Source organism: Nanorana parkeri, unplaced genomic scaffold (genome assembly GCF_000935625.1).
Source record: "Nanorana parkeri isolate BGI_ZX_2015 unplaced genomic scaffold, ASM93562v1 scaffold949, whole genome shotgun sequence".
NCBI classification, from domain to species: domain Eukaryota; kingdom Metazoa; phylum Chordata; class Amphibia; order Anura; family Dicroglossidae; genus Nanorana; species Nanorana parkeri.
Window position 1 is genome coordinate 57,946 of NW_017307217.1, and position 21,828 is coordinate 79,773.

Consider the following 21,828-nt stretch of genomic DNA (forward strand, 5'->3'; position numbering starts at 1 on the left):
AAAGGGGGGGGGGGGGGGATCAGAGCAAAGCCCCCTTGTAATGTGTCTATATTGCACATTATCCCTATAGGAATAGAGATCTGTGATCATATTTACTATTGTTTGAATTTTACATTGAAAGGAAGATTACATGTATTGGTCTAAGTGCTGTTTCCCAACAACATCCTCTAATAGTGGCTGGCTGGATATGGCTTCCTCACTATAGCAGCACATAGAATGCCAGAAAGCTGCAAGCCATGGTGCAGGGGTATGGGCAAACAGACAATCAGATTTGAAAGTCCATTTATTCTAAATCTAGAAGACTTACCAACTCTCTTGGTCCATAAGGGTCACAAAATGTGACAGCCGCTCCATGCATTATAACACCACAGAGCTCTCCAACTTCACAGTTTCTGCATGGCGTCCTGCATGACAAAAGCACAGTGGGGACAATTTTAAAATGCCCTTGTAAAGTAAATTATAATTCAAATCCATTTTTTTACCCAACCAATGTTTTTATAAACAAATCTGCTATTTGTTTTTCGGAGCTTGCACGTGGTCTACATGAGTGGAACCTGTTTACAAAATTAGAGCATACATTTATGACAAATGTATCAACTAGGGATGCACAGATACTTTTCAAGTACCAGTGCAGATACTTGGCATTTTCATGAGAACTACCAGGGTGGCAGAGGTTGCAGCTGGGACCTGGCTCTGGCATTCTACCTCTGTCCTGAAATCATTAGTCTGTATTGTTTTAGAAAAACGGTCACATGACAATAAACAAAAATGTATCAGTACTCGTACTTGTAAGTACTCGGCAAGTACCAGTACTCGTACTCGCAAAACTGGTATCTGTGCATCCCTTTATTTATATTTATAAAAACAAAATCGTACATTAAAACAGAGATGTACAAATCCCAGGAGCTCCGTGTGCTCCTTACAAATGACAGCTGCCTTCTAATTTTTGAATTTTTCTCTAGTCTGGTCTTGGAGCTCAAAAGTATCGGTACATTTATTCGTACTTGTACCGAGTAATGTACTTGGTATCTGTGCAACACTAGTATCAACATTCTTCATACTGCTTATATGTATTGGGGACTGCTTTGGTGACTATCATGGATGTAGTGACGCATTGGGGATCCCAGCATGCATCTGTGGTTGCTGGGCCTCCAGTGCGTCCCTGCACCTTGTGAGGAGGAGTAGGCTACCTGCATTCAATTTATCGACTGCATCAATATGCTCCCACTAGGAGACTCATATAAATAGAGTTAGGACCACACTTCACAGAGGTGCCTTGACAGGGCAGTGTGGCTTCTACATATTTTTGGCCAAAGGTTTGTGCAACTAAAACCTCTGCTTTTAACGTATACTGTGAGACAGGGTATTTTGTTTTGTTGCAGGCCAGCTGGCAGGTGTGCTGGGGATTCCTTTTGTTTTGCTTTGGTGAGATCTCTCCATCACATTTCCTGTCTGTAGCCATAAATCTTGAAGTGTAGAATAAAAATTAAAAATCTAGCATGGAAAGTAGTTTTGAATGGCTGATAACTAAAGAACAGTGAGTTCCCAGAAATATGAGATCATAAGGTGGTTTAACTCTCCATCATCTACCAAAAACTACAATCATATTTGGATGTACAGGCCTTTACATTTATTATTTAAACTGGACAGGATACGTCTGACCATTATTGCAAAATGAACAGTCTATTTACCTTTAGTAAATCAACCCCACTAAGGCCAACTCATTAAGAACACAGCACTGCTTGCCTGTTTTTCTTGCTTCAATGGTTGCCATTTAAGTGCACTGAGCCACCTAATGTGTAACTGTGGCCAAGCAATGGGTATTCAAATGTTTACACATTCTTAAAGAAGAACTCCAGGAAAAATTTGTATAAACCCTTGCAGTGGAGCTACCCCCATGCTACAAGGGTTAACTGCTTGTTTTTGCCTAGGTGGAAAAAAAATTAAAAGATACTCACCCGATGCTCGGAGTCAGCTTGTTCTTAGACCAGTCCCTAGAGCATAGCTGTCAAACTCAAGGCAAGCAGGCCAAAACCGGCCCGCAATGGAATTATTTTCGGCACGCATGATCATTTTTAATTAGCCTTAGATCTGGCCCGCTGGTACACTTCCAGCTTTAAAGATGGCCACCGCGCAGTCGGCACCCATCTTTATGACACAGGAATGATGCAGCGCAGGCCTGCCGCATCATTCCTGTGTCATAAAGATGGCCGCCGATCGGCGGCTGCCATCTTCAAAGCTCTAAGTGCCCTGTGGCTTCTGTAGGATAGGCCAGCGGCTGTCCCTGCCTTGCCAGACCTCAGAGCAGGGATGGAGAGCTTATGGGGCCTTCCACAATGAGGAGAGAAAGCAGGGGAAGAATCCACAGAAGAGGGCACCAGATGGAAAAACTTTTTTTGTAAGTAAATTATTTTGTTCTAAATGCTCTGTACTATTTAATGTCTGTTTTTGGCTTTTATTATTTAAATATTTAGACTATTTCTACTGTGTGATATACTGTATAGGTCGCCATATTATACTGTGTGATATACTGTATAGGCCGCTGTATTATACTGTGTGATATACTGTATAGGCCGCGTTATTATACTGTGTGATATACTGTATAGGCCGCGGTATTATACTGTGTGATATACTGCATAGGTCGCGGTATTATACTGTGTGATATACTGTATAGGCCGCGGTATTATACTGTGTGAACCAGCCCTTGACTTGGAGAATTTTTTAAATTTTGGCCCACTGTGTATTTTATTTTGACACCTCTGCCCTAGAGCCTCTCTCACTATCTACTGCAGTGGTTTAAGGTCACATAAACAGGGCCGGTGCTAGACTATTTTGCGCCCTAGGCAAGACCAGCTACTGCACCCCCCAGTTCCTTCCCGCGGCGCAACCCCCGATACCCCCCCGCAGGTGGCGCCAGTCTCCTGCCGGATAGCTCACTGGATTTCTGGCAAAATAAAAATGTGTTTGAATGTACTTATTAAACAGATATATCAAAATGCTTTAAATTGAATATTTAACAGAACAAAAGTGAGCAATAAGGAGAGTTTATTGTTGTGGGTGGTTTACATACACTTTAAGCTATGCAGATTGGTCCAGCATCCACTCAGCCTGCTCTCTTGACAATGGAGCAGCATATTCTTCTTGTTCCTCGTGTAAAGATGTTTACTGTGTTCGACAACATTGTGCAAAGCAACAAATTCCTGATTGACCTCACAATCCTTGACTGAGTTTGTTGTAAGTAAAAATACATTTATGGATTTAATGAATACATTATATGACTGGATTACGTGTGGTTTTTGTCTGAAGTTTAGATTTAAACTGTTAAAATGATTTAGGGCATCAGATATGTCAAAATAATAGCATATTTAAATACTAAATTATAACCACAAATCACAAGAGTACTTTAGTAATTCCCTATGCATTTTACAACAGCATAGACATATTTTCATTACAAGTTTTCCTTTCATTTGTGGATATGAAAAACCCATGCCTTTATCTATATTGTGTATGCCCCTTCTTAACATACAATGTGCATGAATGCTGCACCTGGTAAAGCATTACAAATATTGCACCTATTAACATCCACTAAGTTTATCTGTTTCATGTAAGAAAAAAATGACAAACTCAATCCTTTACAGGATGATGGCTGTGGAATAGGTTTCATTCATCAGTTAATAGAAAGGAAGCATCTGCTATGTCTCACATCTCTTTCACAGTTTCATATTTGATTGCTGCTTCCAAGTGTTACTAGTACAGCATGGGAAACAAGGTATGCTTATGATTAAAAAGTTACATTTTGAAAAATAATACTGTACCACAGCGGTTCTCAACGTGTGGGTCATGACCCAAAAGTGGGTCGCAACTCAGGCTATGTTCACACCTAGGCGTACGGAACCATGCCCATAGGCAATTATTGTTTTTCACATGTTGAGCGTTTTACAGCATGCAGGAACGCGCTGTAAAACGCCCACGTGTGAACCAGGCCTTACTGTTGAGGGGGTCGCAGCATCCACTTCTGCTGCGCTAGGTGAGAGGCTCCTCAACCTCCTCCTAGCACATCAGTGTCAGTCAGCGTGAGGACAGCAGAGGCTGTGAATATAAAAGTGCCGCTATACACGCTCCATGGCTGCTGCAGGGACATCTAGTGGCCGGGGAGTGTGTACAGCAGGGCTTTTCTATTCAGAGCCGCTCTGTCCTCCTGCCTCCCATACAATGTGAGCTCTGCAGGAGGCGGGCGTCTAAGCAGTGCTGGGGCTGAGAAGGCTGCATGGAGACAGAGCAGGCAAGCAGGTAGCAGGGGCTGGGGAGGGCTTGTATTCTTGTGAGTGTGCTTCTATTTTTAGTCCCAAATCCAGTGTCTTACTAATTCTGGAGTCCAGCACTCCATTGGGGGTCACCACAACTTGGCAAATGTTACCAAGGAGTCCCTGCCCTAGAAAGGTTGAGAACCACTGCTGTACCAGAAAACAGACCTGTAAATTCAAACTAGGATACATTCTGGTGACCATATTGCCATTATTGCTATGGTGGCTATTGGAAGCACACACAGGTATAATGTGCAGCTGAAGAGTGTTAAGCTCTATTCTGGTAAGTAAACCTGCCATGACAGAAAAAGGCACTGCTAACTAGCAGCACAGTGGCATAGTGGTTAGCGCTTCTGCCTTGCAGCACTGGGGGTCCCCAGTTTAAATCCCAGCCAGGTCACTATCTGCAAGGAGTTTGCATGTTCTCCCTGTGATTGCATGGGTTTCCTCCGGGTACTCCAGTTTCCTCCCACACTCCAAAGACATGCTGGTAGGTTAATCGGCTCCTCTCTAAGTTGGCCCTGTATGTATGTGAAACAGGGACCTTAGCTTGTAAGCTCCTTGAGGGTAGTGACTGATGTGAATGTGCAACTATGTAAAGTGCTGTGTAAATTGTCAGCATTATATAAATGCCTGTAATAAATAATAACTAGCTGGGTCCATGGCTGTCATGCTACACTTATGTCTTCACTGCTTACTGGAAACAAAGGTGGCAAATGTGATCTAGTAAAGTGAAGCCATAGGATGAGCATAACAGTCAAAAAGCAGCTTATAATAACGTCAAGCAATGACACATTCATATTTTTGTTATCACAGATTTGTTTCGATGTAAACATAAGGCAAAGTTTTTTGGTGCTTTACAATACAATGCGAATAGAACTTTTGGCAACTGCATCCCACCAACTGATGAGTACTTTAATATTATGTAAACTGTAATGCCTGAAATATAATTGTATATGTGTAACTTCTTTTAAAAGGGGCATTTTGCACAGGGTATATCATTTTTAAGACTTTGTCCATATTTGTTTTTATATTTTGGAGGTACCATAAAATCTTTTTCTTGGAGTACATTAAGGGACATAGGATGGTAACTTAGGCACATGGCTTCTACCTTCAGGAGACTGAACACTGCCAAGACATAGCTGTGAGGACAGCCTAGTATAACCTCTACAATTCCAATTATGCTACCGTAATGTAGCAATGCAATCATAGCAGTAGATAATAAGAACAGAGGGGAAGGGCCTGTGTCCTTTGTACTCCAACAAAACTTTTTTTTGACATGTCAAAAACAGATTTCCTTAATTGTAAAATAAGGGAAAAAGGATGGTAAAAGGGAAAAAGGATGGTAACTCAGCTACATAGGGACATCCAAAGGCAGTACAAATGAAGGGTGGGCAACACTGTAAACAACACACAAACAGGCCGACAATTAACAGTAGGTTATCAAAGAGACTCAAAAGAGCTACATCAAGAGCCTTAATACAGAAGCTGGCATCAGATGAGGCCTGAACATCCACCTGGTAAAACTTGAAAAGATGGGAACAGAAGACTTTGCATATCTAAGAAATAGATGCCTGATGCTCAAAAGCCCGTGGAGAACTTACCAACCTAGTACAGTGCACTTTGACAGGGAAAAGGTGGAACCTTGTCTTTAAGTTTATAGACTTGAATGATGAGCTTTTGAATCCACCTAGACATAGTAGAGCATAGAGGGAGTACCCTATAAGAGGGTGTACCTCTGTGAGATAGATTCACTCAGCACATGCCACATTCAGACTGTAGATGGAAACAGTCTAGCTGTCATGGAACTGGACACAGAGATGGAAGAGCAATGTCCTGGTTAAGAAGAGAAAAGAAAGAGGCCTTAGGTCTCAAAAAAACTTAGTCTCTGTGAAGCACAGAAAAATGGTTCTTTATAGAATAAGGCTGCCAAGTCATAAACTCACCTTGCCGCTGTGATGTAATGAGGAAGGCAACCTTGTGAGTGAGAGAAGACAAGGGAATGTGCCTGATTAAAAGGTAGTTTCTGAAGGACCAGCAAAGCTAAGTTAAAATTTCATGGAGTCACTGGGGAACATAGAAGGGGATCAATGTGCATGACATCTTGTACAAAGGCTTTTACTAAAGAGTGAGAGGCAAGGGATGTTTGAAAGAGAATAACAAAATTTGATCTTGATAAAGGCCAGACTGTAGAAAAGACAGGAGTCATCCCATGGAGTACTTCCTAGGATGGAAATTCCTTGTTTTGCACCATGAAAAATATGCTTTCTAGGTGCAATGGACTCTACGAGAAGTCAACCTAGCTTTCAAGAGTATAGGGACGCTAAATCAGGGTCCCTGCTCCTTAGATTTCAATAGCCAGACTAATCAAGCCAGAGACTGAGAAGTAGGACAGTAAACTGGTTCTTGGGAAGATCTGGGAAAGCCCACAGGAGAGTCTGCCAGGAGTCTGCCAAGGTCCGGGAACCATGTCTGGCTAGGCTAGTTCAGTGCATTAAGAATCACCAGAATACCTTTTATCTCCTGCGAAGCAGTCAAGGAAAGAGATTTAGAGAAAAAGAGGCATAGAGCAGGTTGAGCTGATCCCACGGTGTTACCAGAGCCACTAAGGATGCTAGAGAATGCCTGGACCTGTAGAAAAACTTGCTCAGTTTGTCGTTGAACCTGAAAGCCAGGAGATTCATGTCCGGCTTTCCCCTCTTGCAACAGCAATCCTCAGGATGAAGAGACAATTCTTCCGAGTCCAGACGGTGATGACTGGGGAAGTCCACCTGACAATTTTTCATGCCTTGGATATGCATGGCTGACAGGGCTGAAGCATGGAGTTCTGCCCAAGCTAGAATCTAGTCAGCTCTGAGCTGAAAGACTTCTATTTCCTCCCTGGTGGCTAATGTAAGCCACTGCCCCACAGAACTATAGGTGGATCATAAACTGTCAAGGCCCACAAGACTGCTGTCCTTGTGCTTATGATCTCCTATAATAAGTATGCAAGCAAGGGCTTCCCACAAGAGGTGCTAACAAGAACAAGCTGGAGCAGCAAAAATGTGTCAGTGGAGGCAACAGGGAATACAAGTAAACGTCCCGAGGATCATGGTGTGTGTGTGTGTGTAGTTGAGGAGATGGTAGGAGAGACTGAGCATGCATGCGTGCACAGTATGACCAAGCAGAAGGAAGCTGGGCAGAAACAGTAGGGATGCATGGACAGTGAGCCCAGTATAATAGTGTCAATTTTAAAAATGGTGCTGTGCCTCCTCCCGCTGCCAGCCTGCATCCAAAACTGTTGCAGCTGGTGCTTCTGAGTTAACCCTTTAGGGACTCTAGAAGCAGTTTAAGCACACCCAGGCTTACCAATGCCCTGACTTACCAAAGCAATGGTCCTGAGATGTCTTACGTTTCCCACCAAGTAGAGTTTAGAGATTTTGGGCAGGAGCCAGGGGGTATGACCCAACCAAACAGCCTTTGCCCTTTCAATGGGCATACTCCCTAAGGAGTCTTCAGAGACAGGGTTCCAATGGTTCCACCAGACAGGGGCACCATTGCCTTGGATCTGAAAATAACGCTGCAATTAACTCAATTGTTACACCAAGGGTGTCTAGGAGAGCATCTTAAACAGAGTCCAGTGCTCTGAAGACACAATATAGCTCGGCCCCGCTTCTTCCTCACAGTGGGTCCGGGTATGGCCTCCAAGGCAATGCAGGGAGCAGATGATCTGGAAAGTTGCAAAATTAACCCCATTGGGTCTGCTAAAGAGAAGAGGCAGAAAAATTATGAAGTGGTTTGCTTCTCGCAGAGGAAAGAAGACTTCTGTTCTCTTAGGACAATAGCAAAAAACTGGAGCATGATGGGAGTATTAGAGGTTATACTAGCCTGTTCTTACAACTTTGTTTTCACAGTATCCAATCTCCCAACAGCACAGGCCTATATACCTGAATAACCACCCTGTGGCCCTTAATGTACAATTAAGAAATATTGGTTCTCTAACATTTATATTGAAACACAAAGACAGATGTTTCACAATCCTGTATTCTTTTCACTGAGAGATAGTCAGCGTATGGTCACCTTTACTTCTAATAGTTTATTTAATTTGGGCCAATACCAAGTGGCTTCCATTACACCATATTGCAAGAAGGTTCTGAAAGCAAATAGAAATGAAAAAATAGGCATAAGAATCATACAGGGTTTATAATTATGAGCTTCTGTCACTGTTCCCATTTTCTAGCACCCCTGTCGTGACACAGCCCTCTACACAGTCTCTGCAGCAGACACATTGACACACGGCATGTGGGAGCTTAAAGCACAGAAGCACCCAGATGGGGCTGGCAGAGTGTAGAACACTCAATAGTGTAAGCCTGTAAACACTTAGGCAGGAAAATTGCTTGTGAACGAGATAAAATATATGGAACGACAAGGAGAAACACCTGATTTTCTGGTTAAAAAATTAGAATTACCCAGAAATCAGTCAGAAGCAGGAAAATTAAAATATGTAACAAAGTTTTAGGGAAAATTAATTTGCCATTTAACAGTACCTCAAAAGTTAGACACACAAGCAACTTAATGTCATGAAACTGAAATCAACTTTTTTAGAATAATCTGTATTGTGCATTGCAGATATGGTCAATGTATTCCCTAGATTCTATTACCTACACATATCTCTACCCATATTTAACTTTGTTAACAAAGGCTATTTTAGTTAAAGGAGAATTATGAGGGGAGTGAAAACCACTTATGCCCATCATTCAAGCTGACCTGTGACAAAGAAACTGTCACAGGTCGGCTCTATTGACCAGGAAGTCAGCGAACACACACCGCCGATCGCTGACTTCCCTATCCTCTCCCTGCAGAAAGTGGTGACAGGGATTCCTCCCCTCCTCCGTTTCTCCAGCACAGACTTGAGGAATGGACGGGGGAGGGGGCAGGCACAGCTGGCTCTGTCTCTAGAGAGCCATCTGTCAATCAGCGGGTGGATCTCAACGATATTGTCGGGATCCGTCTTGGCTGCAGCACTCTCAGCATATAGTGAGCAATAGCCCGCTATATTCTGAGGTTTGGGTCACCGGAGGACACAGTATATGTGACCCTGAGGAGGACTATGGGCAAAAAAGGTTGCACCATTGTTCTTCTTTGAGGAGCAAACATGCATCCCAGGACCACCAAAGATCAATGGTAGAGTAACTTTAAAAGAACATGGAAATCAAGGCTGTCACAACTATATCTGAGCCATTCCAGATCGGAGGCTGAAAACAGACCCCTAGTATTAGTATTAATAAGGTAACCAAGCTCTTTGAATGTATGTAATCATTATAAATAAAATCATACTTTCTAAGAAAAGGTAACCCTGAATTTCTTGCCCTTTCATTACCTTTAAAATGGTCCTTTCCCATAATAAAATACATGACAGTCCACGCTTAACATTATAATGCAGTTTTATTTACCGTATATACTCGAGTATAAGCCGTCCCGAATATAAGCCGAGGTACCTAATTTTACCCAAAAAAACTGGGAAAAAGTATTGACCCGAATATAAGCCGAGGGTGGGAAATGAGGCAGCTACTGGTAGATAGATACCATTAAAATACATTAATATTTATTTAAAAGAAAAATAACCTAGCTCTGTAAGTGGAAAAGGGGGTACAGGGCTACATATCATGTACTACGGATCATTTAACCCATTCATATTAGCAGAGGATAATTGTAAATCTATTGTTCAGTGCACTCTATATGTAGTATATAGTACATGTACATATAGAGTGCCTGCAACAATACATTTACAATGATCCTCTGCTAACATGAATGGGTTAAATGATCCATAGTACAGGGCTACATACAGATCATTTAATACATTCATGTTAGTATAATTGTAAATGTATTGTCTGCACTGTATTAGCAGTATATACTCTATATAGAGTATATACTGCTAATACAGTGCAGACAATACATTTACAATTATACTAACATGAATGTATTAAATGATCTGTATGTAGCCCTGTACTATGGATCATTTAACCCATTCATGTTAGCAGAGGATCATTGTAAATGTATTGTTGCAGGCACTCTATATGTACATGTACTATATACTACATATAGAGTGCACTGAACAATAGATTTACAATTATCCTCTGCTAATATGAATGGGTTAAATGATCCGTAGTACATGATATGTAGCCCTGTACCCCCTTTTCCACTTACAGAGCTAGGTTATTTTTCTTTTAAATAAATATTAATGTATTTTAATGGTATCTATCTACCAGTAGCTGCCTCATTTCCCACCCTCGGCTTATATTCGGGTCAATACTTTTTCCCAGTTTTTTTGGGTAAAATTAGGTACCTCGGCTTATATTCGGGACGGCTTATACTCGAGTATATACGGTACAATTCCAAGTTTGCTATGTCTGTGTGTAGCACAATTCCATATAAATACCACATAAATAGCACATACCAAATGCTTGGATTTAATTCCTGCTGCTTGTAAGAGTCAAAATCATCTCGTAAAATAATGCTTTCCCTATGGATTTCAGCTGAAAAACAAAATTGATGCAGAATATTACAAGTAATACCAAAATGTACCTTAATGCAGATCTGCGACAATGTATTGTGCTGGTATTTGTTGACATATGTTAAAGAATATTTTAATATGTTTCCAACACTTGTTCAAACATTTAGAAGAACTGCAGAAGTGTAGTCACTACAGTTCCTTCATTCTTCAGAACTATTTTGTAGGGGGGAAAAAACCTCACAACACCTACCTGATTCAAGGAAAACAAAAAATATAATTTTTATTCTAAAACTGTAACAATATATTCTTCTACTATTATTCAAATACATAAGTTGACAAGCAAATACTAGTTGATTAAAAAAAATCAGAAAGGAAGATGGTAAAAGCTGTTTTTTAGCATGATTATTAGTTAAAATGTAGTGTTTGAAACACCAAGTCAGATTCAACTGATCAGCCTGATGCTTCCAAGAATAAACCATACGAGGCGAATTGCGACTTTGGCAAGGCATCAACATTTTGCATCACAGTAAATATGCCTGCTGTTTACTGTGTCATAAATCAATGTTGTGCCAAAGCAAAACATAGAAAAGTGATTGAAAATGTCAAGCGCTTCTACTGATTTCTGGAGGGGAGCAAACATAAAAAATCTTGATATTTATGCAGATGAAGTGTATGTAGCATGTTCCATAAGATAAAAGTAGATTTATGACTCACCTAAATTTGGACGCAAAGGCGCTTCTGTTGGAGCTTAAAGAAAAAAAATGTTGAATTAATTTTTTTTTACAATATAGCACCAGAATATTTTCTATGTAACATTTAAAAAAAAAGATTGTCCTGACTTAGGCTGCACCTAGCCTTGGATAGATAATGTAAACTATTGTCTAATCTGTTTGGTCAGGGGAAAAGTCTTGGCACTTTGTTATGAAGCTTTGCCGTTATGCATAACCACAGATTATAAGCATACCCATGTTGTTAAAGTGTACGGTATCTAAACCCGGTGATCCAGCCAGTAAGTCTGTTATTTTTCAACGAGATCAAGCTGTCCAGCAAAAGTGGCAGATAAAGGGTTGAGACAAACCATTTAACACTGACAGCTTTTATTCATTTATGTAAAACAATTTATCCCAAAAGAAGAAAAGAAAAATTGTTGCTGTAACTGTTTAAAAAGTGTTAGCTTGAGTTCAGATTTAATTTGTAAGTCAAGCCAATCTAATTCTGCTAGTTATTCTAAAACTACCCTCTTCACAGGCTTATAATGCGACTGTCCACAGGTGGTTCCATTGATCCTCCATAGAATGGAGCTACCCCAAGACAGGAAATGTGTTACTGGCTGGATCACCAGGTGAATATAAAGTGGGGAAAAAACCCTAAGCTAATTCAGCCACTGCGTTTAAGGATTTGTAACCTGCAATATATTAAATGTTTGGTTTTGGGTTAAGTTCACTTTCTTGGTCAGGCAATCCAGAACTGAGATTCCTCTGGGGGACCCGTGACCATGGGATAGGAGCTCACCATAGAGCCCCTAGAGCAGACGAACACTGTGTGAACACTGAGACCGTGGCGCTGTAGTCACAGCGCCACCTGTCTCAGCGGTCACTAACTGCAGCTTCTGTCACAGTTTCTGTCACAGAAACTGTCACAGAACCTGCCTGCGTCCTAAGGTCCGGTGCGCCTTATGGATCGCAAAATACGGTATATCATTTCATGTGACGACACAGAAGAAATTGCACTTTGCTACAATGTAAAGTAGTGTGTGTACAGCTGGTATATCAGTGTACATTTGCTGTCACCTCAAAATAGAGGAGGGGAAGACCCGAAAACAAGATGCTCAATAGGGTTTAGGTCTGGAGACATGCTTGGCTAGTCCATCACCTTTACCCTCAGCTTCTTTAGCCAGGCAGTGGTCGTCTTGGAGGTGTGTTTGGGGTCGTTATCATGTTGGAAAACTGCCCTGCGGCCCAGTCTCCGAAGGGAGGGGATCATGCTCTGCTTCAGTATGTCACAGTACATGTTGGCATTCATGGTTCCCTCAATGAACTGTAGCTCCCCAAGTGTCCGCAGCACTCATGCAGCCCCAGACCATGACATTCCCTCCACCATGCTTGACTGTAGGCAAGACACACTTGTCTTTGTACTCCTCACCTGGTTGCTGCCACCATCTGAACTAAATAGGTTTATCTTGGTCTCATCAGACTCCAGGTAATCCATGTCCTTAGTCTGCTTGTCTTCAGCAAACTGTTTGCAGGCTTTCTTGTGCATCATCAGCCATGCAGACCAATTTGATGCAGTGTGCGGCATATGGTCTGAGCACTGACAGGCTGACCCGCCACCGCTGGCAGCACTCATACGTCTACTTCCCAAAGACAACCTCTGGATATGACGCTGAGCATGTGCACTCAACTTCTTTGGTCGACCATGGCGAGGCCTGTTCTGCGTGGATCCTGTCCTGTTAAACCGCTGTATGGTATTGGCCACCGTGCTGCAGCTCAGTTTCAGGGTCTTGGAAATCTTCTTATAGCCTAGGCCATCTTTATGTAGAGCAACAATTCTTTTTTTCAGATCCTCAGAGAGTTCTTTGCCATGAGGTGCCATGTTGAACTATCAGTGACCAGTATGAGAGAGTGAGAGCGATAACACCAAATTTAACACACCTGCTCCCCATTCACACCTGAGACCTTGTAACACTAACGAGTCACATGACACCGGGGAGGGAAAATGGCTAATTGGGCCCAATTTGAACATTTTCACTTAGGGGTGTACTCACTTTTGTTGCCAGCAGTTTAGACATTAATGGCTGGGTGTTGAGGTTTTTTAAGGGGACAACAAATGTACACTGATATACAAGATGTACACTCACTACTTTACATTGTAGCAGAGTGTTATTTCTTATGTGTCGTCACATTAAATGATATAATAAAATATTTGCAAAAAAATAATAATATATATATATATATACATATATATATATATATACATATAAGTCTTGTTTAAAAGGTACGATATAGTTAAATATAAAAATATTGCATTTAAACTGACTCAAGTGATAAAGCCAGCCTGCTGAATGGCTATATTTCTCGTTCTTAACCCAATTATAAGCAGTAGGCTGCCTCACTAGCTAAATTCCAAATCAAATGGAATGTCCATACCCTTACCTTCTAAACCCCTCTGAATATGAGACTACAAAGAGTCCAGCCAATGGGCTTAAATCACCACCCTTTCTCTGACTATTACACTTTACCACAAACAGTGTATCATGAGAAGGAAATTGTACAGCATAGGATCAAATAACATGAGTCTACAGTTCTACCAGCTGTCCTGTCAGGAGCATGACAAAACTAGATTGGAATCCCATTTTTACATTGCACTGGATGCACTAGATTCTCATTCTTACAATAATTCTCAGCAGAAGGCTGCCTCACTAGAGAATTCCATATTAAATAGAATGTCCATACCTTTACCTTCTAAATAGCTCTGAATATGGAGATATCAAAAGTCCAGCCATTGGATCAAATAAGAAAAGTCTATAGTTCTACCCAGATGTCCTGTAAGTAGCCTGATCAACCTGTACTGGATTCTATGTAACTCCAATTAAAGAGGAACGTTACCCATACATTTAAAATGACAAGAAAGACACTGTTAGAAATGTTTAGTAAAGGCAATCTACAAACAGATACTTCTAGATAATTGCAGGCTTTTTATTCTTTGCATACCTAATTTTTCTTTTTCTTCCCAGCCTTCTCACAGTGGCCATTTTTACTAAGGGCAGATTACGCCATCTGCCTTTACTTCCTGGAACTCTGGCACATGTGTCTAGGACATGTGAACATGCACATTATCTCTGGGGAAAAAATTATTTCCCTGAGATCTTGCAAGATGTTGCAGTTTGCAGATGAGATTTCCCATCAATGCTCTGTGATGTAACCTTCCCATGATGCATCTCTTGGCTTGGACTATATCACTAATGCCAAAGAGGACCAAGACGTGAAAAAATAGTAACTATCAGCAAAATAAAAATATGTTTGTTTAACTAATACATTTAAGTTTCTCTGCATACTGATATTAATTTCATATCAGTATGCAGAGCTGCACGTTGATGTAATTTTTAGAGAAAGGGATAAAGACCCACTTTAGGGTAAAACTGAGGGGACTGTTTCTAACACTGTTGCAGTGTTTCCTGGATAGTTTTTGTAGTTCACTAATGATGTTGTAGTTGCCTTGAGCCGAACTTTATGCAGTATCCCCAACTATTAAAACAATTATGAATTGGGGGGCGTGGCGAGCAGCCGACCAAGATGGCCGCGGTCTAGGCGAGCTCCGCACAATTATGAATTTTAGTTCAGCGTGTCTAAAACAGACACTTTTATACAACAAAGTTATTCCTGCTAAAGATAATCAGTCAACTAAGTGCATGCAAAAAATAGCCAGTGACTTCATTTTTATTGTATTGTCAGTATGTTTCATTTAAATCTGCTCTTTTATTGAAATGTATGAGTTTACCCTGGAGGATGTCACCCAGATCAGACTTTCTGCTATGAGAGCTTTTATAAAGTGGCATGCAGCGTTTAGACCAAGATGAAATAAACCTGCTAAGGTAAAAATGGGCTTCAGAGACCTCTGTTATTTTCTACATCTGTCAAAGAAGTGATTAAACAGCTTCTGAAAAACAGTTTTGATAATATAGAGAACATTTCCAGCAGTTTTCATGCCAGTAGAAAATTTGTTATGAAGTACTAAAGAGCTTTTCTTTATGTAACTATTTTTTTGAAAAGCAGTCACACTGCCAGGCCAAGAGACTGCTCATTGCACATACAGGGTATCTGTCATCTGAGGGCTTTGTCATGTAAGGCTACACAATACTGGCTTTATGTGTATCAACTTTTTATTTCCTTTTTATGTTACACTTTTAACTACATATGAATGATTTTCAGAGATGCATCACACGCATGTGAAATAGTTTTAAATGTCACGATAGCATTAAATCAACGTAAACAATAAAAGATTCTTAATGAAATTGGAGAATAGAGTTGTTAGTAGCCACCAATGACTTTATTTTTGTGAAAAATTAAACAGAAATTCAGACTGGTCACTATAGACAACATCTCAAATTTTAGGCACAATTTATTTTCCTCCATTTAATTAGTCTGTCACCAAGAAAGCAAACTGTGCTGATTAACTGACAATTGATTTGAATTGTTCTAGCTTTTTCTGACTTAAATCTCTATCAGTGCTATGCTGACCACTTGATAAAAGATATGAGCATGCTAGAGTCAAACATTATCACGGAATGTGATCAGCATGCAGCACTAGATAAGCATATCATTAACAACCAACAATGCCTTTAAAAACTGTAATTAATGTAAATAATAAAATTCAGAAGTCAATTAGCTGTCTCTGATGCCCAGCAGATATAATATTAGCAACCCTTGATGTTCTAGGAGGAAGACTATTTCCAGACATTGGAAAGAACACTTGCTAGGGTTCAGCTAATGTCTTGATCTTGGGTCTAGCACATAATCTGGCCTCTGAAAGAAACCAAATTGGCTTCAGTTTCAAAAAACTTCTACAAAAATGGTAAGCTTATGATGAAGTGAATGAGAAAGAATCTTCTGAGAATCATCAGGGACTTCAAGAGTTGTTTGATTAGGTTCCTAGAATGCAGGGATGAAGAGTAGTACCAGAGCTCACAAATAAAGAATAATACTAACCTGTATATAATCACTAATTTATATGACCTGTTAATACTTAATATGTTCACTAGTAATGTCTTGTTTCGCTATTACAAATTAATGGCAAGTAATTGCATTATGAACAAGGCCCATTCCTAAAACCCTGGCACGGAATGGCGACTGATTGATATTCTACTTTGATATGTATTTCAGGCCTTTTTTTTTTCTTAACATGTTTGTGTCTTCCATTAGCCTTAAAGCCGAAGTCCCCTGGTCCCTCATTAGTAAAGATAAAAGGTAACAGATCCAATGATTGTGAGAGGACAAGTGCCTTAAGCGTTTATAAAGCTACGGTCTTCTTTGATCAATAAAATAATCCCCTACAATGAATATCAGAAATATGAAAAATACTGCAAGAAGACAACATATGCATTAAATTTTAATGTTCATCATCCCTTACCTCCTTGCTCACACAGCTGTTGTGCGAGGGCATCTTTGAATATAACCTGGCCTCTATGGGTAGCGGTAGCCCTGTAGACAAAATTAAAAAAATAATTATAGTATATGATTTGGTTTACAAAAATGACACTATACAACTTGCTTTTTCCACGTCTACCACTTACTAAGAAGTTTTTGTTGTACGCCGCAGACCTTGTTAACAATTAAACGTAGTCAGCTATGAGTCTACTCAACTTACATAATAATGAAAGCAATGTGTGGTAGCCTCTGAATATACAATGTTCATTAATCTAACTTCCCTCAATTAATGAAGTGTTAAATCTGATTGTTTGATTTGCTGTACAAGGCACATTTTAATTCTAATTTGTACTACTCTATTAAATAAGCCCAAATATATAGTCAATGTGCACTATGATAATATGCACATATTTTAAGACTTTATCAGATTTGCTTATCAAAGTTCTTTCACCTATACATTCATATTACTACACAAGTCAACATGTTATTGACATAACCTTTTATCAGAATCAATGTACTGTTGATGCATTCATCATTGTTATAAATGCTGGATTTTATATAAGTGTTCTTTAAAATATGCACTTAAACGGTTGAATGTTTTGTTGTGTGAAAGAATGTATATACAGTACTAGCAGAATGTCAGTATACCAGTCAGTGATGGCTTAATTAATGTAACCACTGAATAAACATCAAATAATATTTAGAGTTAGAAAATGTATTCCGTGTAAGAAAGTAGAATGTTTGTAAAAACAGTCTTGATCATATAGTCACCAGCACACACATAGAATCATAAATCCTAGTTCAATTTATTGACATAGTCACAATTTGTGGATAAGCATCAGATATACCCCCCCTCTCATGCTACTGGGTTGCCATGGCAGGGAGGGACGCTTCAATTTCGGTAGAACGGGCAGCTGTCACTTCACATCCACTGTAAGGAGACATTACATTCAAGAGTTCTTTGTTTACTAAAGCTTGTCCATATGTAACCACATGTAAATATTTCTTATTGTGTGGGGACATATGTACTAGGGAATATGTACTGATCAACATTGTTTTGATAGGTTTCTTTTGAATTCTGGCAGGATACAACATCATTGTGACATCATAGGGGTGTGTTTGTGAACTTGGTGTTAATTTGTGCTTTGCATGTATACGTGTGTGGTATGTTTTCTTTTTTACAAAATATTTATTTATTAATTTTTAAATTACTTCACACAGATACATTAAAATCTTACAAACAATTCCTTGTTACTCCACTTAGAACATGTGTGATATGTTATTGAAGTGTCACTTGGTTACCCTGAAGAAGGGACCCTGGACCAATAAATTAAACCATGATTTATGATTCTACTGTGTGCTGGTGACTATCTGATTAACACTTTGGAGTTCACATGGCACCATCTGTGTCATCACTACAAGCACCACCATCTTGAAAGGTCATAATGCCGTATGGAGTGCAGGTGACAGTCAATACTATTGTTTGTAAAAACAATTACTTACATTGAATGCCTCTATGTAATAGAGATACAGGAATTGTGTTTGTCACTCTTCACAAACCATAGATCCTGTATGTGTGATATTTTATGCATTAGGATATTTATTTTCCACAATACTACACAGTAATGGGACGTGTAATATAGGTTAGGGATGTCACTAGTCACCAGCACACAGAGCACATGCCCAGGATCCCTGTTGAGAACCCAAGGTGTGGGTATTTTTTACCAAATTGTATATAGAGAGTATCAATTAGGGAAGTTGAACCCTATGAATTTAGACAATTCTGGCGTACATAACTATTGCTTGCTTTCATTTATCTGCATGGCTCCAGCAAAACATGCAACATTCTTTGAAATGAAATAAAACTGGACTGCACATGTATGAGGGAGGCACACTGAGTGGCTGGGTAATAACTGAAGTAAAAGTCGCAGAGAACTAGGAGGCTACAGTGACTGCATTATTTTGTGCTGAAAGGGCCTGTGTTAAAGTAAAATCCTCTGTTGCATAGTTTATCAGGTTGAAAAAAGACACATGTCTTTCGAGTAGAGATATGAAATAGAGATATAAAAACTAAAAAAGAAGAAAAGCCTAAACAGAAGCTATGCCCACAATTACCCACTGTTGATCCAGAGGAAGGCAAAAAGCCCCTATAAAGCATGGTTCAATTTGCTCCAACAGGGGAAAAAAAATTCCTTCCTGATCCCATAAGGCAATCGTATATTCCCTGGATCAACAATCTCTGATGCTTAATATACCTATAAGAACTCAATATCCAGTAATATTCTGTGCATTAAGGAATACATCCAGAGTGTTTTCAAAACAATGACCTGAGCTAGCTAGAACTAGCTCCTGGGGGAGTCTGTTCCACATTTTCACAGCTCAACTGTGAAGAATCCTATCTGTATGCAAAGGTTACACCTCTTTTCCTCCAGACGCAAAGAGTGCCCTCTTGTCCTTTGCAGTGACTTTAACGTGAATAATTTGGCACCAAGCTCACTATATAGACCATTTATGTATGTATACATGGTGATCATGTTCCCCCTTAATCGCCTCTTCTCTAGAGAGAACAAATTCAGGTCAGCTAATCTTTCCTCATAGCTGAGCTCCTCCATGCTTCTTATGAGTTTAGTCGCCCTTCGCTGCACTTTCTCCTGTTCCACAACATCCTTTTTGTGAACTGGTGCCCAAAACTGAACTGCATATTCCAGATGAGGTCTTACTAATGCTTTGTACAGGGGCAGGATTATGTCTATATCTCTGGAGTCTATACCCCTTTTATTACAAGAAAGTATTTTGTTTGCTTTAGAAACTGCGGCTTGACATTGCATGTAATTATTGAGTCTATGATCTACCAGAACACCCAGATCTTTCTCCATCATTGACTCCCCCAAACATACTCCCCCTAGAGTGTATGAAGCATGCATGATTTTAGTCCCCAAGCTCATAACTTTACATTTATCAACATAAAACCTCATTTGCCAAATAAATGCCCAATCACACAGTGCATTCAGATCTGCTTGTAGGTTGGAGGCATCCTGTAAGGACTGTATTCTACTACATAACTTAGTGTCATCTGCAAACACAGAAACAGTACTTTTAATCCCCAACTCTTTGTCATTTATAAATAGGTTAAACAGTAAGGGGCCCAACACTGAACCATGGGGCACACCACTAACAACCTCAGACCATTCAGAGTATGAATCATTGATCACCACTCTCTGAATACGGTCTTTAAGCCAGTTTTCTATTCATTTACAGATCGAATACTCTTTACCTACAGACCTTAACTTATACATTAGACACATGTGGGGAACTGTGTAAAACGCTTTTGCAAAGTCCAAGTATACTATATCCACAGCCATTCCTCCGTCCAATTTATTACTCACTTCCTCATAAAACGAAAGTAGGTTTGTTTGACAACTTCTGTCTTTTGTGAATCTGTGCTGACTATCGACTATGATATTGTTTTCAAACCAAAACAATTGCACGTGATCCTTGATCAACTTTCAAATATCTTCCCAACTATTGAAGTTAAACTTACAGGTCTGTAATTACTTGGTAAGGACTTTGATCCCTTTACAAATATAGGCACCACATTGGCCTTGCGCCAATCCACCTGGATCGGATGGGTGTAAGCCATCCGATCCAGGTGCTTTGTTCACCTTAATTTTGTCTGTTTCTGGACCATATCGATAGTCAGCCATTGTGGTTCAGCAGAGGCTATCGTACTGCTATCTCCCATATGGACTTGAGTTACATCTTGTTCCTTGGTGTGCACAGAGCTGAAGAAGATATTTAATAGATTTGCCTTCTCTTTGTCCCCAGTTACCGACTCTGAGTTATCTTTTAAGGGGCCTACATGCTCAGACCTTCTTTTTTTTTTTTTTTACTATTAACCCTTTTGCTGCCAAGCCCTCCGGAACATTTTTCAAATCAGCTGGCCAAGCCATTTTTGAATTTTCTGCAATTTTTTCCTATTGGTTTGATTTTCAACATATTTAAATAATTTTGGGGGGTTAATATTTGCAATCTTTATTTCCTTTTTACATATTTTGTTATATTCTTTGTAGCTTTCAAATGACGACAGTGTTCCTTCATTTTTATATTTTTAAACGCCCTCTTCTTATTGTTTATGGCAGCAGAGCATCATTGTCATGCAATAAGTTTATAAATGTCCGCCCTTTTACTGTTCCAGCAGTGCTATTATGCCAGTCAATGTCAGGATAGTTAAAATCTCCCATTAATACTACTGTCCCCGCCCTTACAGCCCTTTCTATTTGTTTAAGGCAGGGGTCTCAAACCTCCGGCCCTCCAGCTGTGGTGAAACTACAAATTCCATGTTGCAATCTCTCTTCGGGAGTCATGTCTGTGGCTGTGAGAATCTTGCAATGCCTAATGGGATTTGTAGTTCCATCACAGCTGGAGGGCCGAAGGTTTGAGACCCCTGGTTTAAAGAGTACAGTAGGCTTTAAATGGCTCTTGGGGGTGACAGAGGCTCCTTTCATTAGCCTCATTATTGTACAAGGAAAAAAAAAAGAAAGACAACAAAATTAGTAAGACTTATTCACGCCAGGGCGCATTCTGCATCAAAGTCCACTCACTTTTAGATCACTTCTATCGTAGAGACAAACACCGCCACCTTTTCGTTTTACCCGGTCTCTCCGAAAGAGAGCATAGCCAGGAAAATTAACAGGCCAATCATGTGAAGAACCAAGCCAAGATTCAGCAATACCCTCCATTATAGTCTGTTTCTAGTTCTCTCATCTGGAATCATGTATTATGAGCTGTATTTCATTCTGGCTTTCCTGACCAGTGGTTGAGAAAAATAGTGTGTCAGTTAGGGCTATCTGTTTGTGGATTACAAATATTTTTAAACAGCAGAACATTA

General features: G+C 39.9%; 1 protein-coding gene across 1 annotated transcript in view; it reads right to left on the bottom strand.

Moving 5' to 3' along the window:
- The window catches only part of LOC108795226 (reelin-like), a gene marked incomplete at its 3' end in the record, with an annotated part of 220,259 nt that overhangs the window by 56,656 nt on the left and 141,775 nt on the right, over positions 1-21,828 (bottom strand). Inside the window, exons 4-7 of the mRNA XM_018566433.1 lie at positions 16,924-16,994; positions 11,512-11,544; positions 10,741-10,819; positions 308-404 (exon numbers count right to left, since the gene is read on the bottom strand). Coding sequence (XP_018421935.1) covers positions 308-404; positions 10,741-10,819; positions 11,512-11,544; positions 16,924-16,994 — 280 coding nt within the window. The remainder of the gene's footprint in view (positions 1-307; positions 405-10,740; positions 10,820-11,511; positions 11,545-16,923; positions 16,995-21,828) is intronic.